At 44.5% G+C, this 22920-nt stretch overlaps 1 protein-coding gene across 4 annotated transcripts in view; it reads left to right on the forward strand.

The window, feature by feature from the left end:
- Window positions 1-22920, forward strand: part of ADK (adenosine kinase) — a 161417-nt gene that overhangs the window by 14216 nt on the left and 124281 nt on the right. The window contains exon 1 of one of the 4 annotated variants that reach the window (XM_075841854.1): window positions 11664-11788. The exons of 2 other annotated variants lie outside the window; for them this stretch is intronic. In XM_075841854.1, coding sequence (XP_075697969.1) covers window positions 11775-11788 — 14 coding nt within the window. In that variant the 5' untranslated portion in view covers window positions 11664-11774. Of the gene's footprint in view, window positions 1-11663; window positions 11789-12218; window positions 12278-22920 lie in introns of those variants that run through there. One more of the 4 variants, XM_075841855.1, reaches the window with a different exon arrangement.

Genomic DNA, 22920 nt, shown 5'->3' on the forward strand with positions numbered 1-22920 from the left:
AATCCAGCCTTAGGCCGGGTTTACATGAGCGTGTGCGTTTTGCGCATGCAAAAAACGCTGCGTTTTGCCTGCGCAAAAGCCACTTAACAGCTCCGTGTGGCAGCAGCGTATGATGCGCGGCTGCGAGATTTTCGCGCAGCCGCCATCATTGACACTCCGTTTGGATGTTTGTAGCACGTGGTGCTTTTCTGTTTTCATTCATCCTTTTCACTGCTGTAGCACGAATCACGTGCGTCCCACGGAAGTGCTTCCGTGCGACATGCGTGGTTTTCACGCACCCATTGACTTCAATGGGTGCGTGATGCGCGAAAAACGCTCAAAGAACGTACATGTCGTGACTTTTACGCAGTGGACTCACGCTGCGCAAAAAACACGGACTGTCTGCACGGCCCCATAGACTAATATAGGTCCCTGTGACGCGCGTGAAAATCACGTGCGTCGCACGGATGTATAACACGCTCGTGTAAATGAGCCCTTAGAATGATGAAAGTGAAGTGAATGACTTTTCAGTTGACCGGTTCACACGCCGAGTATTTGATACGTTTTTTTTTGTGGACATTTTACGTGCAAAAAAACCCGCATTAAAATAACGCTTGATTACACTTGATTTTGCGCGCGCGTGTGTGTGTGTGGTGCTCGCCGCTGATTCTTGAAAACAGCTGATAAGCGGCTATGAAGTATCAGCGGCGCCCGTGCACGCTCCGCTCTGACACACACACGCACGCACGCGCGCGCGCGAAAAGTCTTAAAGGGGTCGTCAAGGAAAACATGGCGCCGCACCTGTCCTCAGGTCGTGTGTGGTATTACAGCTCTGTCCTATTCACTTCAATGGAGGTGAACTGCAATACCAGACACAACCTGAGGACAGGTGCGGCGCTATGTCTTCAATCCGGACACTCCTTCTGTCCTGAGATGACCCGACGGGGGAGGCGGGTGTCAGAGCCACCCACCGCCATCACTGCAGACAGAACCATACAACTACGGCATGAGGGCAGGGCTTGTCCTGAGTGCACTGTCTCTTGTTATGGACAGATTTATAGTCACATGAACCCCGTCTGATGAACCGGTAACCTAGGTCCAATCACATGACAGAGGGGGTCACCAAAAACCCTGTGCACCCTCAGCCCGTCCATCCAGCCCTTTCCTGGTTATATCTGCGTCTGGGAAAGCTGGGTGACCACCATTACCCCTCATACTGGAGTGTTTAGGGATGTGACTAATGAACCTCTCACACTCCAGTAGGAAGGGTAATGGTGGTCACCCAGCTTTCCCAGACCCCTGAATGGTAAATCTCTCTAGTTGTGCTGAGACTGTTTGGGGATGTGACTAATGAACCTCTCAGTCTCCGCACAACTAGAGAGATTTATCATTCAGGGGCCTGGGAAAGCTGGATGACCACCATTACCCCCTCCTACTGGAGTGTGTTTGGGGATGTGACTAATGAACCTCTCACACTCCAGTAGGAGGGGTAATGGTGGTCACCCAGCTTTCCCAGGCCCCTGAACGGTAAATCTCTCTAGTTGTGCTGAGACTGAGAGGTTCATTAGTCACATCCCCAAACAGTCTCAGCACAACTAGAGAGATTTACCGTTCAGGGCTTTCCCTGTACAGTTGCATCATGTGTCCTTCATACAGGGAGGGGGGCGTTGGGGGTCTGTGAGATAGAGAGTGAGACAGACAGAGACGCACATCTTACCTGCAGTGCAGCTGGTCTTCAAGATGGCGCCTGCTTTCTCCCTGCAAACAGCTGCTCTGCTGTGTGACTCTGACCTGCTTCTGCGCAGTACAGAGCCAGAGAGCAGAGTTAATGGAACGGCTCCCATTCATTGACTCCTATGCACTGTAGCTGCCGTATTCCATCTCTGTATGTGTCGTTAATCGACACATACAGAGATGAAAAACAAAATGTCACCCCCATAGAGAAGTAAAAGTTAGAAAAAATAAAAAAGTAAAACACAAACTCACAAATAAATAAAATGTATTTTAATAACATACTAAAAGCAATATTATATAAATAAAAAAAATATTTTGTGACACCCGTCCTTTAAATAATAATTTTGTGTTTTCCTATGTTTGCCACCAGAGGGAGCACTTTCCAGAATTACAGCAAAGTTAATCAGGCAGAACAACCTGACTCACAGCTGCTGTAAATGTGGGAGGGAGACTTAACCCCCCTATTTTTGGCTATAAGCAAGGAAAAAGTGTCTTCAAATTGCTAAGCAGTGTCCAGCTCCCATTTTGGGAGTGTTTTTACAATGGCAGCTGGTAGAAGCTGTAGGATACACCAAATGGCTAAGAATGATGAAAGTCCAGAGGGAGACCCTGTGGTGAAAAACAGTGGCCCTTCCCACCCTGGCAATGCGAGGCTGTGGCTGTTTTATTGTATCTGTCGTTTTTTTCATAACCAGCCAAACAACGTGGGGTCCCCCCCATTTTCATAACTAGCCAGATACAACGCACCAGGGTGGGAAGGGCTAGTTTTTGGCCCTTCCCAGCCTGCTGCCACCCCAGTGCTCAACCATCACTACAGATGGTCAGGTACTTGATCGCACCTGGCTCTTCCCGATACCCCTGGTGGCGGTGGATACCGGGGTAATAATGGGGGGCTAGTGTGAGCCTTTTTACTGGCTAACACTAAGCCCAGTAAAGGACATTGTCAAACAGACAACTGCCATTATCCAGGCACTAATAAAATATAAAAAAAAACACATAAGAAAATATTTTTATTGAAATAAAAGCTCCCCCACAAAACCCTCGTTAACCATTTTTATTAAAAAAAAAAGTTGTTGATCGCCGTTGTCCACCAAATCTACGATGTAGTCCAAAAGGTCCAGCGGAACCTGCAAAACAAAAAAAAATAAAGTACTGCTCGCAGCTGATTCTTCAAAACAGCTGATAAGTGACTATGAAGGATCATCGGCTCCGCCGCACAAAAATAGGGCACAGCTCTGCTGCACACACACTACACAGACGCAGCTCTGCCACCAGCACAGCTGCTCTAATCATGTTTTGTTGTTTTTTTGGGGAATTATGCAATTGCAACTTACAACTCGGCCCACAAAAAAACAAGCCCTTATACAGCGATGCCGACGGCAAAATAAAGTGATGTCTCTTGGAATGAGACCGTGACAAACCAAAAATGATCTTGGCCTATATAGGCTCGCTCATTAAGGGGTTAAAGAGGCTCTGTCACCACATTATAAGTGGCCTGTCTCCTACATAAGGAGATCGGCGCTATAATGTAGATAAGTGATTTTTATTTAAAAAAACGATCTATTTTTACCACTATTAGCGTTTTTAGACTTATGCTAATGAGTTGCTTAATGCGCAAGTGGGCGTATTTTTACTTTAGACCAAGTGGGCGTTGTACAGAGGAGTGTATGACGCTGACCAATCAGCGTCATGCACTTCTCCCCATTCATTTACACAGCGCTTAGGGATCCTGCTAGATCCTTATGTGCTGTCTTATACGAACACATTAACAATACTGAAGTGTTTAGACAGTGAATAGACATTCCACGGGATGTCTATTCACAATCTCTGCACTTCGTTACTCTGTCTGTGGTAGTTACAGCAGAGGAAGCATAATCTCGCGAGATTACGCGGTAAATGACAGGTTACAACGAGATCACGCTTCCTCTGCTGTAACTACCACAGACAGAGTAACGAAGTGCAGAGATTGTGAAGACATCCCGTGGAATGTCTATTCACTGTCTAAACACTTCAGTATCGTTAATGTGTCAGTATAAGACAGCACATAAGGATCTAGCGGGATCCCTATGTGCTGTGTAAATGAATGGAGAGAGGTGCATGACACTGATTGGTCAGCGTCATACACTCCCCTGTACAACGCCCACTTGGGCATTAAGCAACTCATTAGCATAAATCTAAAATTGCTAATAAAGTGTTAAAAATAGATCGTTTTTTTTTAAATAAAAAGCATTACTGTCACCTACATTACAGCGCCGATCTCCTTATATAGGTGACAGGGCACTTATAATGTGGTGACAGAGCCTCTTTAACCCGTTAGTGACCGGCCCATCGTGTTTCTACGTCGGTCACTAACGGGCCTTATTCCGATGCCATAGACTTTTTACGTCGCGGCATCGGAATAAGTAAACAGAGCAGGGAGCTGTCAAATCTCCCTGCTCTCAGCTGCTAGAGGCAGCTGAGGGCGTCTCTGCTCTGCCGTGTGAGATCGATATTAGTATCGATCTCACCCGTTTAACCCCTTAAGGACGCAGCCTAGTTTTGGCCTTAAGGCTCAGAGCCCATTTTTCAAATCTGACATATTTCACTTTATGTGGTAATAACGTCGGAATGCTTAAAGCTACCCAAGCGATTCTGAGATTGTTTTCTCGTGACACATTGGGCTTCATGTTCGTGGTAAAATTTGGTCGATATATTCAGTGTTTATTGGTGAAAAATTGCAAAATGTAGAGAAAATTTTGAAAAAATTGCATTTTTCAGAATTTAAATGCATCTGCTTGTAAAACAGACGGTTATACCACCCAAAATAGTTACTAGTTCACATTTCCCATATGTCTACTTTAGATTGGCATCGTTTTTTGAACATTCTTTTATTTTTCTTGAACGTTACAAGGCTTAGAACATAAACAGCAATTTCTCATATTTTTAAGAAAATTTCAAAAGCCTTTTTTTTAAGGTACCTCTTGAGTTCTGAAGTGGCTTTGTGGGGCCTATGTATTAGAAACCCTGATAAAACACCCCATTTTAAAAACTAGACCCCTCAAAGTATTCAAAACAGCATTTAGAAAGTTTTTTAACCCTTCAGGCATTTCACAGGAATTAAAGCAAAGTGGAGGTGAAATTTGCAAATTTCATTTTTCTTGCTGAATTTCAATTTTATTCATTTTTTTTTTCTGTAACACAGAAGGTTTTACCAGAGAAACACTACTAAATATGTATTGTCCAGATTCTGCAGTTTTTAGAAATGTCCCACATGTGGCCATACTGCGCTCGTGGACTAAAACACAAGCCCTAGAAGCAAAGAAGCACCTAGTGCATTTTGAGTCCTCTTTTTTATTAGAATATATTTTAGGCAGCATGCCAGGTTTGAAGAGGTGTTGAGGTGTCAAAACAGTAGGAATCCCCAATAGTGACCCCATTTTGGAAACTACACCCCTCAAGGAATTCATTTAGGGTTGTTGTTACCATTTTGAGCGCACAGTTTTTCCACAGCACGTATTTGAATTGGGCTCTGAAATGAAAAAAATTTCATTTTTTCCAATAAAATGTCATTTGTGATCAAAATGTCTTATTTTCACAGGGAACAAAATACCCCATTTTGTTGCCCAATTTGTCCTTAGTGTGGCAATACCCCATTTGTGGTGATAAACTGCCGTTTGGGCCCATGGGAGGGCTCAGAAGGAAAGGACCACCATTTGGCCTACTGGGGATTTTCTAGTTCGAAGTCATGTATGCAGAAGCCCCTGAGGTACCAGTACAGTTGAAACCCGCAAGAAGTGACCCCGTTTTAAAAACTACACCCTTAAGGCATTCATCTAGAGGTGTAGTGAGCATTTTGACCGGAGACCTACACCCCATAAACTGTAATGTGGGTTCTCCCGGGTATGGCAATACCCTACATGTGGCTGTTATCAGCTGCCTGGACACACAGCAGGGCCCAGAGGGGAAAGACGAGGGGGGATAAGCTGTGTGGAGTGCATCAGAGTAAGTAAAATTGGGGTAAATTATAAACCAAGGGATGTATGATAAATTTTAAAACACTCTTTCATACAGAGCTCTGGTTATTCGGGACACGTGTCACATTGATATATTGTGTCATCCCTTATCCCCCTCTTATAGCAGACTTTGCACCTCTTTTGACTTTTTTTCCCTTCTTGCCAGTTTGGGGAACTTCTCCTGGAAAGTGTTGCCCTGGTACGATGCGTGTGGGCTCGCTTCCAGAAGTACTGGGTGCCCCCCCTTCTTGGTCCCTAAAGATTAGGTTCTTGATAATCACCTCTTGAAATTCCAGGAAAGTTCCCGTCTGGCCTGCACATCGACGTAGCACGTACACATTGTACAATGCCATCTGTATGATGTGCCCGGCCAGCTTCTTATACCACACCGCATGGCGCTGTAGGGCTTCAGGGCTTGATCTTACAAGTCCATCCCTCCCATGTACCTATTGTAGTCCAGGATGCAGTCTGGTTTGGGGGTGGCCTTTCCTTCATATATCCTAAATTTGTAGGTATACCATGATGCACTCTCACAGCTTATACATCTTCACGCCATACCTTGCCCTCTTACCCGGCAGGTACTGGCGGAATTGAACCCTCCCTTTAAAATGTACCAGGGACTCATCAATAGAAATACACTTCTCGGGGTTGTATGCTTGGGAAAACCGGGCACTGGAACGGTCTAATAGGGGTCTCCGTTTATACAAACGGTCAAAACTGGGGTCATCTCGGGGTGGGCACGTCTCATTATCAGTATAATGTAAGAAGCGAAGTATTGCCTCATTTATTTATTTTTTTAGGTTCCAGTTCAGTTCTGAAGTTGCTTTGAGGGGCCCATATATTAGAAACCCCTATCAAATACCCCATTTTAGAAACTAGACCCCTCAAAGTATTCACAACAGCATTTAGAAAGTTTATGAACTCTTTAGGTGTTTCACAAAAATTTAGAGCAAAGTAGAGGTGGAATTTACATTTTTTTTTTTTTGTCAGAAAATCCTCTTTATACCATTTTTTTTATAACACAAAAGGATTTATCAGAGAAACGCAACTTAATACGTATTGCCCAGATTCTGCAGTTTTGAGAAATATCCCTCATGTGGCCCTAGTGTGGTAATGGACTGAAGCACCGGCCTCCGAAGCAAAGGAGCACCTAGTGGATTTTGAGCCCTCTTTTTTATTAGGCACCATGTCCGGTTTGAAGAGGTCTTGTGGTGCCAAAACATTGGGAACCCCCCAAAAGTGACCCCAATTTGGAAACTAGACCCCTTGAGGAATCCATTGTAGTTTTCTTGGGGTGCATGCGGCTTTTTGATCAGTTTTTATTCTATTTTTAGGTGGCGTGGTGACTAAAAAACAGCAATTGTACGATTGTTTTTTTTTTTTTCGTTTTTTTTTACAGCGTTCACCGTGCGCTATAAATGACATATTCACTTTATTCTGCGGGGCGATACGATTACGGCGATACCAGATGTTTATAGTTTTTTTTAATGTCTTATGGCGTTTGCACAATAAAATACGTTTTGTAAACAATCATTCACTTTTTGTGTTACCTTATTCTAAGAGCCAGAACGCTTTTATTTTTCAATCAATAAAGCCGTGCGAGGACTTATTTTTTGCGTAACGAAATGCAGTTTCGATCAGTACTATTTTTAGGTACATGCGACTTTTTGATCTCTTTTTATTCCATTTTTTGGGAGGTGAAGTGACCAAACAATTGTGATTGTGGTTCGGTTTATTATTATTTTATTTTCCGGCGTTCACTGTGCGGGATAAATAATGAATTAATTTTGTAGTTCAGGCCGTTACGGACGCGGCGATACCAATTATGTATAGTTTATTTGTTTGTTTATATATTTTTATTAATAATAAACGACTGATAAGGGAAAAGGGGGGATTTTTACTTTTATTACTTTTAAATCTTTTATTTTCTTGTTTTTACACATCTTTTTTTAACTTTTTTTTAACTTTATTACTTTGTCCCACTAGGGGACATGAGGGCAGGAGGCCCTGATCGCTATTCTAATACACTGCACTACATGCGTAGTGCAGTGTATTAGAACTGTCAGCTACTCACTGACAGCAAGCATAGTGGGTCCTGACGTTGTCAGGACCCACTAGGCTTCCGTCTATGGCATAGCCGGACGCCATTGTTTGGTGTCCGGTTGCCATAGTCACCATCGCCGGCCGTTATCGCGTAGCAGGCCGACGATGGCAGCTTAACCCCTAAAAAGCCGTTCTCTCTATAGAACGCGGCTTTTAAGGGGTTAATCAGCGGGGACACAGCGATCGGTCCCCGCTGTAGGAGCTGTGACAGCTGCTGAACAAGACAGCAGCGTCACAGCTCCTGTATGTGTTGGGAGGATGGCCGAAACGTCCTATTAGGTCATGGAGTGCGAACGATACAGCTGCCATGACGTAATAGTACGTCAAGGAGCGGGAAGGGGTTAACCCCTCAGATGCAGTGCTCAATAGCGAGCACCGCATCTGAGTGGTTTTGGAGAGCGGGAGGGAGCTCCCTCTCTCTCCCACCGACACCCGGCGATACGATCGCCGAGTGTCAGTGTCTCCAATGGCAGCCGGGGGTCTGATAAAGGCCCCCAGGTCTGCCTGGAGTGAATGCCTGCTAGATCATGCCGCAGGCATGACCTAGCAGATGCCTGTCCGTGTTAAACGGACAGGCAGTAATACACTGCAATACAAAAGTATTGCAGTGTATTATAAATGTGATCGCAGAATCGCATATTCTAGTCCCCTAATGGGACTAGTAAAAAAGTGAAAAAAAAGTTTAATAAAGTTAATAAAAAAAAAAATGAAAAACCCAGCTTTTCCACTTACAAAATGCTTTACTATTAAAAAAACAAAAAGTTAAAAAGTTACACATATTTGGTATCGCCGCGTTCGTAACGACCCCGACTATAAATCTATTACATTATTTAACCCGCACGGTGAACGCCGTAAAAAATAATAATAGAAACTATGGAAAAAGTGCTGTTTTCTGTGAATCCTGACTTTAAAAAAATGTGATAAAAAGTGATCAAAAAGTCGCATCTACTCCAAAATGGTACCAATAAAAGCTACAAGTCTTCCCGCCAAAAAAAAGCCCTCATACAACCGCATCGGCGAAAAAATAAAAAAGTTACGGCTCTTCAAATATGGAGACACAAATAATTTTGGAAAAAAAAGCGTTTTTACTGTGCAAAAGTAGTAAAACAATCAAAAACTATACAAATTTGGTATCGTTGCAATCGTAACAACCCGCTGAATAAAGTTATTGTGTTATTTATAGCACACGGTAAACGGCGTAGATTTAAGACGCGAAAAAGAGTGGCGAAATTTCAGGTTTTTTTTCTATTACCCCCCCAAATAAAAGTTAAAAAATAAATATGTCCCCCAAAATGGTGCTATTAAAAAATACAACTTGTCCCGCAAAAAACAAGACCTTATACAGCTATGTCGACGCAAAAATAAAAAGGTTATAGCTCTTGGAATGGCCTGGTCATTGTCTAAAATAGGCTGGCCATTAAGGGGTTAAGCTCCTTTTCAATTGATTTTACACGTACGGGGGGGGACGGGACGACTACGCTATTTGCCTCCTCGGCCTCATTTTATTCTTACCACAGGTTTGCGGTAGGATTTTGTTTTTCGGTATATTTTTATTGTCCCTGCAGATTTACAAGAGACCATCTATTTATCACAGATCTGTGTTGGTCTGAGCCTTATGACCTCGATTGTGTGCTCCAGTAGTTTGGCAAACCACACCAAGTTTTAGTTCTTTGTACTCTGTCGTTGTTGTTGGCTCCTGGTCCTCAGGTGACCTGTGTTTGTTAGTAGTTTTTTTTTTTGGTATTTCAGATGTCAATTCTTCTCTCTCCATACAGTGCTTGTAGCTTGTAATCTTTTTTTTACCCTTTATACAATGTGAATGTACATCTGTGTACCAATACTTTCAGAACGGCCGCCAGCGCTACGGGATTTTACATCGTTGGCGGCAGTTCTGGATACAGGAGCCATGGAGATGAGCAGGACGCCCTATCACCAAACACGTAACGCCAAAGAGTTGCGAGCGGTCGGCAGTGTACACAGTCCGTGCTGCTGCTCAAAGCAAAATCCGTAAAACGAGTGATGTAGAAAAATGATTATACTGCGCACTCCTGCACTCATATCTCTTTTAACCGAAAATAGAGGTGCGCACTAAAATGTGACGAAGCTTTTATAAAACTTTGGGCACGTCATAGTGACAAGTCAGAAGTTTTCATCAATGGGTGTCGAGCCGAGATCCCCACCGATCGCTAGAATGAAGCGGCAGAAGCGCTGCACAGACTCGTAGACTTTCTAATGAGCCTGTACACCGCGCGCTCGGAAATGAAGGGGCACGGAGCTCGCCTGAGCGCTTCTGCTGTCGTGTTCTAGTGATCAGTGGGGGCCTCAGTGCTCGGACTCCTACTGGTCAAAACTTCTGACGTGTCGCTATGAAGAAGAAAGCAAGCAGTATAACTAAACTGTCAGAAAACTTTTAACATGTCGGTTCCCTTTCCGTATTTTTTTTTGCAGATAGCGTACTGAACCGCTCATTTCTATGGGGCCGTGCACACGGCTTTGTTTTTCTACGAATTTCCGTTCTGCGAATTATAGAACAGGTCTTTATTCTTATCCGTATCTGCGATCCATCTCACCCTTTCTAGTGTATAGCTCGGCAAAAAAAATATCAGTCGGCACTCAGAAGCCACCAGGATCCTTGTTTTGTGGTCCGTAATAAAATCCCTGCACACGGCCATAGCCCTGGTCCGTGATTACGGGGACGGGTGCGGACAGTCACCCGCGATTGCTAGCCGTGCCCCCATTATGAAGTATGGGAGCACGTCCTATTTTTTGCGGAGCTGTTCTAGGGCCCGGACACCTTCCCGTGAATATACGGTAACGCTGGATGATTCGCGCGTTCGGTCCGGGATATACGGACCTTATGTCGGCAACTTTTCCGGGACCTAACACATCGCAGGGACCCGCGATCCTAGCGTCCGTTACGTATGACTCTTAAAGTCCCTGCCTCGCTGCAGGACAACTGTCCCGTACTGAAAACATGATTACAGTACGGGACAGTTGTCCCGCAGCAAGGCAGGGACTCTAAGCGTCATACGTAACAGACGCTAGGAGCCCGGCTCCCTGCAGTGTGTTAGGTCCCGGAAATGCTGTCGAAATAAGGTCCGTATATCCCGGACCGAACGCGCTTGCGTGAATCATCCAGCGTTACCGTATATTCACGGGAAGGTGTCTGGGCCCTAGAAAGTGTCAGTGGGCATTAGAAATGAATGGGTCTGCAATTACGGATCAAACTTACGACCTTGTCCGTGGGGCTTAATTAATACTCGACCACTTTTCAATACAGTATAGTCCCCCCAAAAAAGTCATACCGTGCACCGCGTGCGGTATATGTATTTTTAACATGGAAGTCTACGTTTGCCAGGGGTGTACCCTTACCGCATCCCACTATTCACTGAAGGGAAAGAAAAAAACATGTGAACAGCTGCCAAATATGATGCGGTTACTGTACACCAGCTTGATCCCGCCATTTGCGGTTTTGTTGGGAAAAGTGCAGCATTATTGACGTGACTGGAAAGCCATGGCCGTTTTACCACAAACTAGAAATGAGATGTCGGTGTCGCGGCCCTTCGTACATTAGTGGACGCTGTACATGAAGGATTCCCATAGGAAGCGTCGTCCTCACACACACAGACCTGTTATCATGTGAGGGCTGCAGTGTCGGCACTGTGAGGTATCTGGGCTCGCACGTGTCGTTATCGCTGGGCAGCACCGGTCACACACGCCCGCTGGGGTGATAGGATTTGGGCGCCGCGCTGAGACAGAAGGCAGCGCCTCAGAGCGGGTGGCCAGATGCTCTGTGGGGTGAATGTGAGGCGCGCTTTAGCCAATCACGGCTCAGAAGGGCGGAGCTTCCGGTTTATGGTGGAATCATAGCTGTGCTCGCCTACAAGCACGCTGACTACCTGCGCTGCCTGCTGCCCAGTGCCCACAAGCTGCCCACTGCCATTCTCACCAGAGGACTGTGACAACATGCCAGCCTTAAGGTAACCCTAGCACTTTCTCATTGTGTGCCCCGAGCTAGTCACCAGTCTGCCGCCTGTCATCTCCGCTGATGTGGACAACTTTTAAATGTGCATGCTGCCTGCTCACCTCCTGCTGCTGTCATCTGTCTGCATGCATATGGCGTGCCAGGGTATCTATGATGCCAGGGTGGAATGCACAGATGAGGCTTCATTGTGCGGACTGGTGCTGCACCTGTTGTGACTCCCAGGATGATGGGGGTAGTGCTCTCTGGGATTTGTCAATATTTGATAATGTCAGTCAAACCTGTGACATTTCGCAGCCTTCCCAAACCTCCCCTGTAATGGACTTTAACCCTGCGTGTGCCAGGGCAGCTTTTGCTGGAGGGCACAGAGCTGGGACCGCTTCCAAATCACTTTGCCCAATTAAATGATTTACTGACAGTCGCACAGTGCAAATCGAGAACATTGTTAGCGAAAGCACGGGCCGTGGTGAGCTTGCATTTGGATTAGGTATTTATTTTGTGCACTGCAAATGGATTGTTAATGGACCGATCCAGTCGTCCTCGTTCTAACATCCCATTAGAAACCAACAGAAATGGAGACGAGCGGCATCGCCTCTACCTGCTGCTTAGATTTTTCATTACCGGACTAGTATATGCAATGCCCCTCGTCGTTTAAGGGGTTGTCTAGATTAGAAAACCCTTTTTCCTATACCGTAGTGAAACTGTGAGTTAGCAGAGGGGGCATCGGCTCTCGTTCTTGAGAACCGGTCCATGGTTGCAATTGGCGCTCTATTATCCAACTTCGAAAAATGTTTATTAATGGCTAAAAATTGACTATAAAGAAACCGTACTCCGCTATTCCCCGGCGATCTCAAGATGACATTCTGTTGGTCCTCCTGGTGTTTTACATGCGGTCAACACGTGACCGCTGCAGCCAATCGGAGGCATCGTAGCCAGGTATATCTCATGTATCGATCTAGAAGACCACAGCGCTATTTGTTGCGTATAAAAGATTTATTTTAATTGGATAAAGAAGAAATTCCACGTATGTATATTATAGAATTTATCTAATCCAATTAAAATCTTTTACATGCAACAGACTAAAGGTACTTTTACACCGGGCAATTTTGGCCGGTGTAACGAGCGCCGAGACAGCTGGTTGATCGGCGCTCGGATGGGGACGAGCGATCGTTATGATCGCTCCTCCCAATACGTTATTTCGGCAGCGCGTCTCTCTGTTTACCAACCAAGATGTGCTGCCAACAACTAAATTTCTTGCAACATCAACGATACGATCAGCAGATGAACGAGCGATCATTCATCAGCTGATCGGGACTGGGTATTCTGTTTGCCTGATAATTGGCCCGTGTGAAAGGGCCTTAAAGGGGTTTTCTGATTTATTAAAAAAATCGGCCAATGTACGAGGGATGCAAAAAAAAGGGCCAGCCGCCGCTGTGTATTGACATAGCTGCAGCGATGTTCCCAAGCACTGGGCTCAGCGATCCTGTACCCACTGAGACCAGTGATCGGCTGCAGCAATCACGTGGGTATACGGGCTCGTCATGTCGATACACGGGGGGGGGGGAAGGGTTACAATGGAACAACAAGGATCTGTGAGGTAAGTAATGTGTTTTTTTTTTTGTTTTTTGTTTTTTTTGCATGACCCTCCTATATTAGGCAACTTTTTTTTTTTTTAAATTCAGAAAACCCCTTTAAGTGCTGTGGTCTTTTATATATTGATACAATTGGATGACGAAGCCCCTACCATGTTGCACCATAAATTTACCGGAGTGCCGTCCATTGAATATATTATAGGAATACAGCATGTGACCACTGAGGCTTCTGATTGGCTGCAGCAATCACATGCTGGCCGCATCTTAACAGATGCTGTGAGGCCCGCCAGAGCGTCAGCGCTGGGGGCGAAGAATAGGCGATTATGTATTGAATTTTTCTTTTGCAACTCCTAATAAAAAAAAAAAGATATAATTTAACAATCTGATAACCCCTTTAATTTCTCTGGCGTGGCATGGAAATAGGACGGTCAGTGCTGGATTTCCTCTGAGACTACACCTAAGGCCTGGGGGTTCCAACAAGAGGGGACGCTTTGTGATCAGCCTATTGTCAAAGGACCCTCCTAACAAGTGAGGATTGTCCAAAGCCCCTTTAAGAATTTAAATGACCTCATTTTGTTCTTGATGGCTACTAAATTTAGTGAAAATTCAGTGATACCTGTGAAAGATTCGCCAAATATCCCACAATTCCTTGCAGAAGGCAAAACTTAGATGCATATATGGCACTAAAGGAGATTGTACTCTGCGCCAAACTCCTACATTCTAGGAGGACGGGAAGTGCAGGGGTATTAAAGGGGGAAACCCAGACTAAATTAGATCGTGTTTTCATTAGACTTTTTTTTTATTATATATTTTTTTCTCCCCTAAATCTCTATATATACTTTTAGGCTCTATTCACACAATCGGGTCAGAGTGTCTGCTGATAAAAACATCCGTTTTGCATCCGTTCTTTTTTCGTTCCGGCCGTGTTTCTAATGGCCGATTTTGACCCGTTTTGCATCCAGTTTTTTTCCCTGTCCGTTTTAAAATTAATTTGTACATTTTTTGCCGTTTCAGGAGAAGTTCCTGACTTCAATGTCCGTATATGGAGAGAAGTCAGGGACTTCTCCTGGAGAGGAAGCCCCGGCCACAGCTTCAGCAACGCTGTGGCCGGGGATTTGGGATTCCGCTCTTACAGGGAGCAAAAAAAATACCCTCCTCGTCACATGCACTGTGAGGAGGAGGAGAGAGCGAACGAGCGAGCGACAGAAGGTTTGGCCGTCGCTCGGATCACATCCAAGTGACAGCCGTGCTTTACACTGTCCCATAGACTTCCATGGGAGCCGTGCGGCTGGGAGAATGGACGAAAATAGGGCATGCACCATTTTTTGACTGCTGGGTGAATAGCCCCATTCGGGGTCTATTGTTCCTATTGCGGCTGTGTGGAATCCCTGTCGTGTGAATAGGGCCTTCCCTTTTTTATTTACTATAAAAAAAATTTAGAAATGTATTATCCTTCTCTTTTTTTAGAGCTCAACTTTCCAAAAATTCCACATTTTGACAAGTCTTTGTAAGTTGCCACAAAATATGAGTCCTATAAATAAAATGTTTTTTTGGTTTGTTTTCCCCTACCTCTCGCATAACTATTGCCTCTGCTTTTTTAGATCCTGGGAATAATTACATGCAGTAAAAGCCTCCATATTTTTATACAATAGTCCTTTAGGCCTGCCCATTCCACAGTTGTTTTCTGTTGGTCACCCCTGGTGTTCCTCAGGTAGTCTACAAGCAGGCAGCAGGTATGTTCCTCTTGGAGCACTTTATGAAGACAATGAAGTTTTACAAATGACCGTATATTGTAAGTGTCTTTGTACGTTTTTATATCTGCGCTCTCGGCACTGCCAAGTTTCTTGATTCTGAATTTAGTTCTAATTACCGTGTGATTGACATGAATGAAGTCGGAGCTCTGTTTATAGATGCCGCCACAAAATTGTTACTGACTGGAGCGCCAGAGATTCTATTCTTATGGACTAGGATTTGAGAAGTGAAATCTTTTTTTATTTTTTTTTATTTTGCCTGTTTCGATCGTTGAGTAATTTATAAAACCTGTAAATGCCCTTTTGAAAGGGCCAACGATCAGGCAAACGAGCGTTCAACGATAAACGTTGTAAACAAAGATGTGCTGCCAACTTGATAGAAATGCATGGGGACCAGCGATCGTAAGGATCGCTCGCTCGTTCCAATACATTACTGATCATAGCTCCTTGTCAAAGGCCCAAACCTTCACCGATCAACCAGCTTGTAGATTGGCGCTTGTTACGGTCAAAATTGGTAGGTCTAAAAGGACCCTTATTTATTTGTAGCAATAAGAGTAGGAGTCTGACCCTACTAATTGTATAGAACGGTCTACAGGCGGGTCATAAGAGGTCAAACCGAGATGAGCAATTGCATTTAGGTACAATACGACAACCACAAAAAGAGAATTAGGGTCCTCTATCTCGGACCGACATGGGCCGTGCAAACGAGTGCCGGTCAATGAGACGGCTGGTTGATCGGCGCTTGTTTGTTCCTTTTCATAAGGAGCAGTAATGTATAGGGTCGAGCGATAATTATTACAATTGCTCGTCCATTTATATCATGTCGGCAGCACATCTAACTTTACGCAGGGAGATGTGCTGACAACAATAATTTTTGCGTAGGCCTCGTGCACGCTTCGTGGTTACGGGCATGGACGGCCGCGGAGTGTCATTCGCTGGCCGTCCGCTATCACGGACTGTGCACACACAAGATGTGCATTGACTAAGTAGCCCGGAGCGCAAATGCAGTCCGTAAAATGACTTCTATGTTTATGCGGACCGTAATGTGCTATGTCCTATGAGGTTGGAGAGTTGGGCTAGGTCCACATTGTCTGTTTTTGTGTCTTGTTCAAACACCGCCAATAGAAACACACCTGAAAAACGTATGCGTTTTTGAAATACGAACGCATCTTTACAATTGTTGCAGCTGTAGGCCTGTGACCGTCAAACTCTTAACCAGATTACTACAGAAACATTTTAAAAAAACACATGCGTTTTTTCAGATGAGTTTCCTTTTTTAGATTTTTTTAAAAAAAAACAACAAAAAAAAAACCCGCTCAATGTGAACCCAGCCTTATTTGGCAGCAGGTCTCCATATTCTGTCCTGAAATCAATGGCTATGGACCACACAGTATGGATGCGCACCACGTGTATGTGAGCCCCGCGGGTACTCAAAGCGTTAATCCAGAATATCTAATAATCCCTCATTTTCTAGGTCACATTGATGCTGGATGTGGTTGTTTGCTGTATACTATTTTGATGTAAATGCAAATATACAGACAGAGTGGGATCAGGTGTATTCTATATCTGCCTGAATACGATCCACCTAACACACCATTACAAAGAGGAGATTATGAAGTGATCGATACAGGACAAGTCGTCCTGAAACGTCTTTAGATAGACCTTGGTCTTGCCTGATCTGCGGCTCATGGAACCGCTACAGCTGGGAGCATTAGATTGTGCATGGGTACCGCCATCTGTTTTCTGTCGTTTTTTTCTTGAAATATTCAGTACGGTTTCCTGTGAGTGCTGCAACCCTGCCCGGGAGTGTTATTTTTAGGTTAATAAGTAGAGGATCCGAACATCTGAAAGCTCTTCCGTGCAGTCCTTGCGGAGACCTGAAGCAATATGTTTGCGTTTTGAAGGTTCACATGAATTTTTAGCCATACGAAAGCTTCCAACGTAAACGTGTCCATAGAGCTCCATTTTCACGAGCGCTTCTGCCGCTTCATTTTACCGATCTTGGTGGGTGTCTCCGTGCTCGGACCCCCACCAATCAAAACTACTGTCATTGCACTGACATGTCAGAAGTTTGAACGTTTAGTTACCCTTTGTCTGTTTTTTTTTTAAATTTATATAAACATAATAGACTATAGGTGACTGACACCGCTGTATGACATCTCACCGGCATCCGTCACATGGATATGTTAGGAGCTTTTCATGATTTACCTGTTAACCCCTTAGGCTAACAGCGTGATCGCTGTTCCTGGCCGTTAGTCCCAGGTGTCAGCTGTAATACACAACTGACACCCGCTTCGTATGGAGCATGCTCAGCAGAGAGTCCGCTCCAAATGTCACCCCCCCCCACCACAATGCAATAGTATGTTGTGGTGCGGATAGGGGTTAAACGCATGCAATTCTAGCCAATGAGTGACGGATGTGTAAAACGGATGACTAACAATGACATCTGTCACTCATAGACTATTTTTTTTTTTTCCTTTAACAGATACATTATAAGAGTTCATGACATATCCGTTAAACGAATCCCATTATAGCCTGTGGATAATGGATTCCACGGTTAGTCATTAAGCAATGCCCACTTTTAATGTATACATCAAATATAGGCCAAAAAGCTTGATGTGAACAGGGCACGAGTGTCTGCCTGCTTTTACATTTTATATGGACACATTTTTCATACAACTTGCTTTAATCGAATAGTGGACCTGACCTCTAGCAACTTTGCAATGTTTCTTCAAAAATGTTTTTGCCCTTGCAAATTCTGTGTGAAGTTACTGCCACTAGGGGTCTTCCTCCCTGTAATCTGCTGTCCAACCCCTGTTGTCATTCAAATTCTGTATCTAGTTACGGAGGAGACTGACTGCAGTGTGTGTGTGTGGTGGTGGGTTTGTGGGTGGTTGGTTGTGTTTGTGTGTGGTTGTGTGTCTCCTCTATATCTCGCCCCTTGTACTCCGTCTTCTTGACTGTTCAAACATCCAGTGCGTTGCCCCTGGGACACATGTAAGTTATCTTCTTAGTCCTGCTCTCTTATGTAAGCGCTCTGTTCTCATGTAATGCTAAAATCACTGCACATTGTCTTGTTGCCGCTATTCGTGGCGTTTTTAGCGTGACGTGAGAGCCCAGCATTTTTACATCCTTTTATTATTATTGAGAGCTGCCTACTGCAAACGTTAGACAGCGTAGGGCAAAGTGCACATGGAGTCAGAGAAATACAGGGACATTGGATAATGGCTATAACAGACGGAAACACAAGCCGCTATCGCAACGATTACATGACCGCGGCACTAAGTAGAGAACTTACAGGTGTCCCAGGAGCGATGCACGGTTTATATACAGAGAAGTGGGGGAAAGTAAGTCCTCACTGTACTTACAGATTTGCACGCTTCCCCCTATGGAGAGAACCGAAAATAGTGGGGCAGCTTAAAATTGGGGGAATAAGAGGTAAAAATAATTCACCGAAAATGCAGGTGGAACATCTTAAGATCATTGGGGACTGAGGAGCATGAATATTTTGAACTTTTTGATAATTTCAAAGCATACATGAGTTTATTATGCGTCGGGGGTTCAGTCAGACCACAGCTTTCCGTTTGCGTTACCATTGATTTCGATGTAATTCGTGTTCATCTACCTAGTTCAGAACCGGGCAATGTTTTACCTACCTGTTGAAACGACTGATTAAGGCCTCATTCACACATCCTTCACTGTTTTCACGTCTGTTTAAAGCTGATCCTTGTGTCCGTTCTGACATCCATTTGGTTTCCGTTGTCACTCCGCATCCATTCCGTTGTTCCATTTTAAACGGACGTTGTGCTTCAGTTTGTCTTCAGTTTTAACCTGTCTGTTAAAATCCATCCTGTGTGTTGAATGCAGGGAACTTTGGCACGCCCTGCCGTTGCTTTGCATCGGGTCCGTGAAAAACGGACGGCACACGGATGCCTTCCGTGGTTTTGACCGATCCACAGGCTTCAATGGGCGGGACGGACACTGAACAAACAGAAGTAGGACATGTTCTACTTTTGACGGAACGGACGCACGGGACCGTTAAAACAAGTGTACATGGCCTCATAGAAATAATTGTCAGTGTGCTATCCGAAAAAAACAAAACTGATGGCACCCTGAAGAAAATAACTGATGTGGGCTTGAGGCCTTAGGCTTCATTCACATCTGCGTCGGGACTCCGTTCATGGGTTGCGTCGGACCGATCAGTCAGGGGAACCTATGAACTCAATCCGAATAGAAACCATAGGTTTCCGTTTGCATCGCCATTTATTTCGAGAAATTTGATGCATCCCACTTTACACAATTAAAGTTGCCAAGCAGCACCCATAGATCTCAAATGATGGTGCACTTCACCTGGTGGGCCGCATCCACCTCATCCACTGTAGTATATGGTCCCTGGTTCCCTTTTTTTTGCCATACATTTAGCTTTTTCTCAAGGAAAGCTCCTGACATCCACACTAAAGCTGACTCTAGGCTTCCATTGGCAGGTGGATGCCAAGAGTGTCATTTTGCCCTCTGGCTGGCAAAGGTCAGTATTCCACCCTAAAAAAGGTATGGAATAGCATAGTTCCATACAACGGTTTCGGGGAAAACAAATGTATGGTTCATCTATGAGTGACTAAATGCCACAGTATGGCATCCATCATGGCCATCGTTTTTAACCCCTTCCCGACATTTGCCGTACATGTACGTCATGGAAAGCATTGACTTCCCGCATCTTGCCGTACATGTACGCCGAATGTTTGGGACCGGCTCAGAAGCTGAGCCGGTGCCATCATCACCGGATCTCAGCTGTAAGCTGCATCTTACAGCTGACATCCGGCTGTAACGGCGGGGACCGAAATTAGCTTCGATCCCCGCCATTAACCCCTTAAGTGCAGCGCTCAAACGCGATCGCTGCACTTAAGGTGTTTGCAGCTCATCGGAACCCCAGTAATGAAATTGCCGGGGTTCCGGTGGCTGCAATGGCAACCGGAGGCCTAATACTGGCCTCCCGGTCTGCCTAGCACCGAAGCCGGTCAAGATCCGCCCGGCGGCGGAGCCTGATCGGCTTCCGTAGCTGCCGGCAAGATGGCGCCGGGTCAGGAGCTGATCCGGCGTCATCAGCGGTGGAAGTCAGCTGTACTGTACAGCTGACATCCACCTGTAACGGCAGGAACCGGAGCTAGCTCCGATCCCTGCCATTAACCCCTTCGATGCAGCAATCGAAAGCGATTGCTGCATCGTAGCGGTTACTAGCAGATCGCCAGCCCTGACAGGCAATCAGGACTGGCGACTGCTGATATGGCAACAGGAGACACAATGGTCTCCTGCTCTGCCATTACGGAAGCCGATTTAGGCCCCGCCGGGAGGCGAAGCCTAATCGGCTTGCTGTCAGTGAATGACTGACAGATCTAATACATTGCACTACATAGGTAGTGCAATGTATTAGAAAAAAAAAAATCTGACCGTTGGACCTTCAAGTCCCCTAGTGGGACTTGAGAAAAAGTGTAAAAAAAAGTGCAAAAAATAAAAGTTTGAAAACAATAAAAGTTTCAAGTAATCAAATAAAACACAATCCCCCTTTTACTCTTATCAAGTCCTTTATTATTGAAAAATAATAATAAACCATACGTATTTGGTATCGCCGCGACCGTAACGACCTGAGGTATCAAAATATTATATTATTTATTGCACGCGGTGAACAGCGTAAAAAAAACCGTACAAAACGTTACCAGAGTTTCTGCTTTTTAGTCACTTTGCCCTACAAATATTAAGAAAAAGTGATCAAAAAGTCACACGTATCCAAAAATGGTACCTATAAAAACTATAGCTCGTCCCGCAAAAAACAAGCCCTCATACACCTCCGTCGACAAAAAAATTAAAAAGTTATGGTTCTCACAACTTGGCGACAGAAAAAATACATTCTTTTTACAAAAGTAATTTTATTGTGCAAAAAGTTGTAAAACATAAAAAATCCTATAAAATAGGTATCGCCGGAATCGTACTGACCCGCAGAATAAAGTTAACATGTAGTTTATAACGCATGGTGAACGCTGTATAAAAAAAAAACCGAAAAAAGCTGTGCCAGAATTGCGTTTTTTTGTTTACCTGGCATCCCAAAAAATAGGATAAAAGGTGATCAAAAAGTCGCATGTACCCCAAAATGGTACCAATAATAACTACAGCTCGTCCCGCAACAAACCAGCCCTCATACCGCTACGTCTATGAAAAATAAAATTAGTTATGGCTCCAATAAGTCAGGAAATAAAAAAATATGCAGTTGTGCCCGAGGGGAACATTTTCTTCTGTTTGAAGAGGCGATTTATCAAGGACCTAAAATTAGGGAACCAGGAAAGGGAGGGCCCAAACATATCCGCTGGAAGCGCCGGTGCCCGTATTATACCAGGACAACACTTCCCAGCAAAATTCCCCAAACTACAAAGGTGCAGAGTGTGGACCAAAAGGGGGATAATAAAGGACGCCATATATCAGTGCGACACCGGCCTGTGCAGAAAGGATTGCTTCACAGCGTAACACACATCTATGGATCATTTTATTGTTTTTTTTTACCCCATTATTATACCACCTGACTATGCCCCTTATATACTCCGCTCGGCTTACATATGCCCTACATTATAAACGGAAACACCAGTAAGACTCCAAACAAAACTACTACCAAGCAAAATCCACGCTCCAAAAGCCAAATGGCATTTCCTCCCATCTGAACCCTATAGTGTGCCCAAACAGCAGTTTCCTTCCACATATATGGCACCGTCATACCCGGGAGAACCCTTTTTTAGCAATTTTTGGGGTGTGTGTCTCCAGTGGCATAAGCTGGGCACAACATATTTGCCACTGAATGGCATATCTAGGGAAAAATATAAATTTTTAATTTGCACCATCCGCAGCGCATTCATTTATGGAAAAGACCTGTGGGGTGAAAATGCTCACTACACCCCTTAATAAATGCCTTGAGGGGTGCAGTTTCCATAATAGGGTCACTTCCCAGGCTTTTATTTTTATTATTTCACATCTGAGCCTCTGCAGTTGTGAACCAATACTTTGTAAATCGCCAAATTAGGCCTCAATTTTACATGGTACGCTTTCACTCCTGAGCCTGGTCGAATGTCCAGGCAAGAGATTAGGGCCACATGTAGGGTGTTTCGAAAACTAGGAAACCCAGCATAATAATTAGAGAGCTGTCTTGTTATGGTGGCACAAGCTAGGCACCACATATTGTCCACATATCTGTGGAAAAAATCCCATTTTCACTCTGCAACATCGAGTTCACACTAATTTCTACAAAATACCTGCAGGGTTAACATGCTCACTTCACCCCTAGGTAAATGCATTGAGGGGTGTAGTTTCCAAAATTGGGTCACTTCTGGGGGGTTTCCACTGTTTTGGGCCCACAGGCTCCCAGAAACCAATCCAGCAACATCTGCACTCCAAATGGCGGTCCTTCCCTTCTGAGCCCTGCCGTGTGCCCAAACAGCAGTTTATGACCACATATGGGGTATTGCCGTACTCGGTAGAAATTGCTTTACAAATGTTGGGTTCTTTTTTTTTCCTTTATTTGTTGCGAAAATGAAAAAATTTGCGCTAAAGCTACGTCTTATTGAAGAAAAAGGATTGTTTTTATTTTCACTGCCCAATTCTAATAAATTCTATGAAACATCTGTGGGGTCAAAATGCTCACTACGCCCCTAGATGAATTCCTCAAGAGGTGTAGTTTCCTAAATGGTGTCACTTTTTGGGCGTTTTCATTGTTTTTTCCCCTCAGGGGCTTTGCAAATGTTACATGGCCT

Source organism: Rhinoderma darwinii, chromosome 11, assembly GCF_050947455.1.
Source record: "Rhinoderma darwinii isolate aRhiDar2 chromosome 11, aRhiDar2.hap1, whole genome shotgun sequence".
In the NCBI taxonomy this organism is placed as follows: domain Eukaryota; kingdom Metazoa; phylum Chordata; class Amphibia; order Anura; family Rhinodermatidae; genus Rhinoderma; species Rhinoderma darwinii.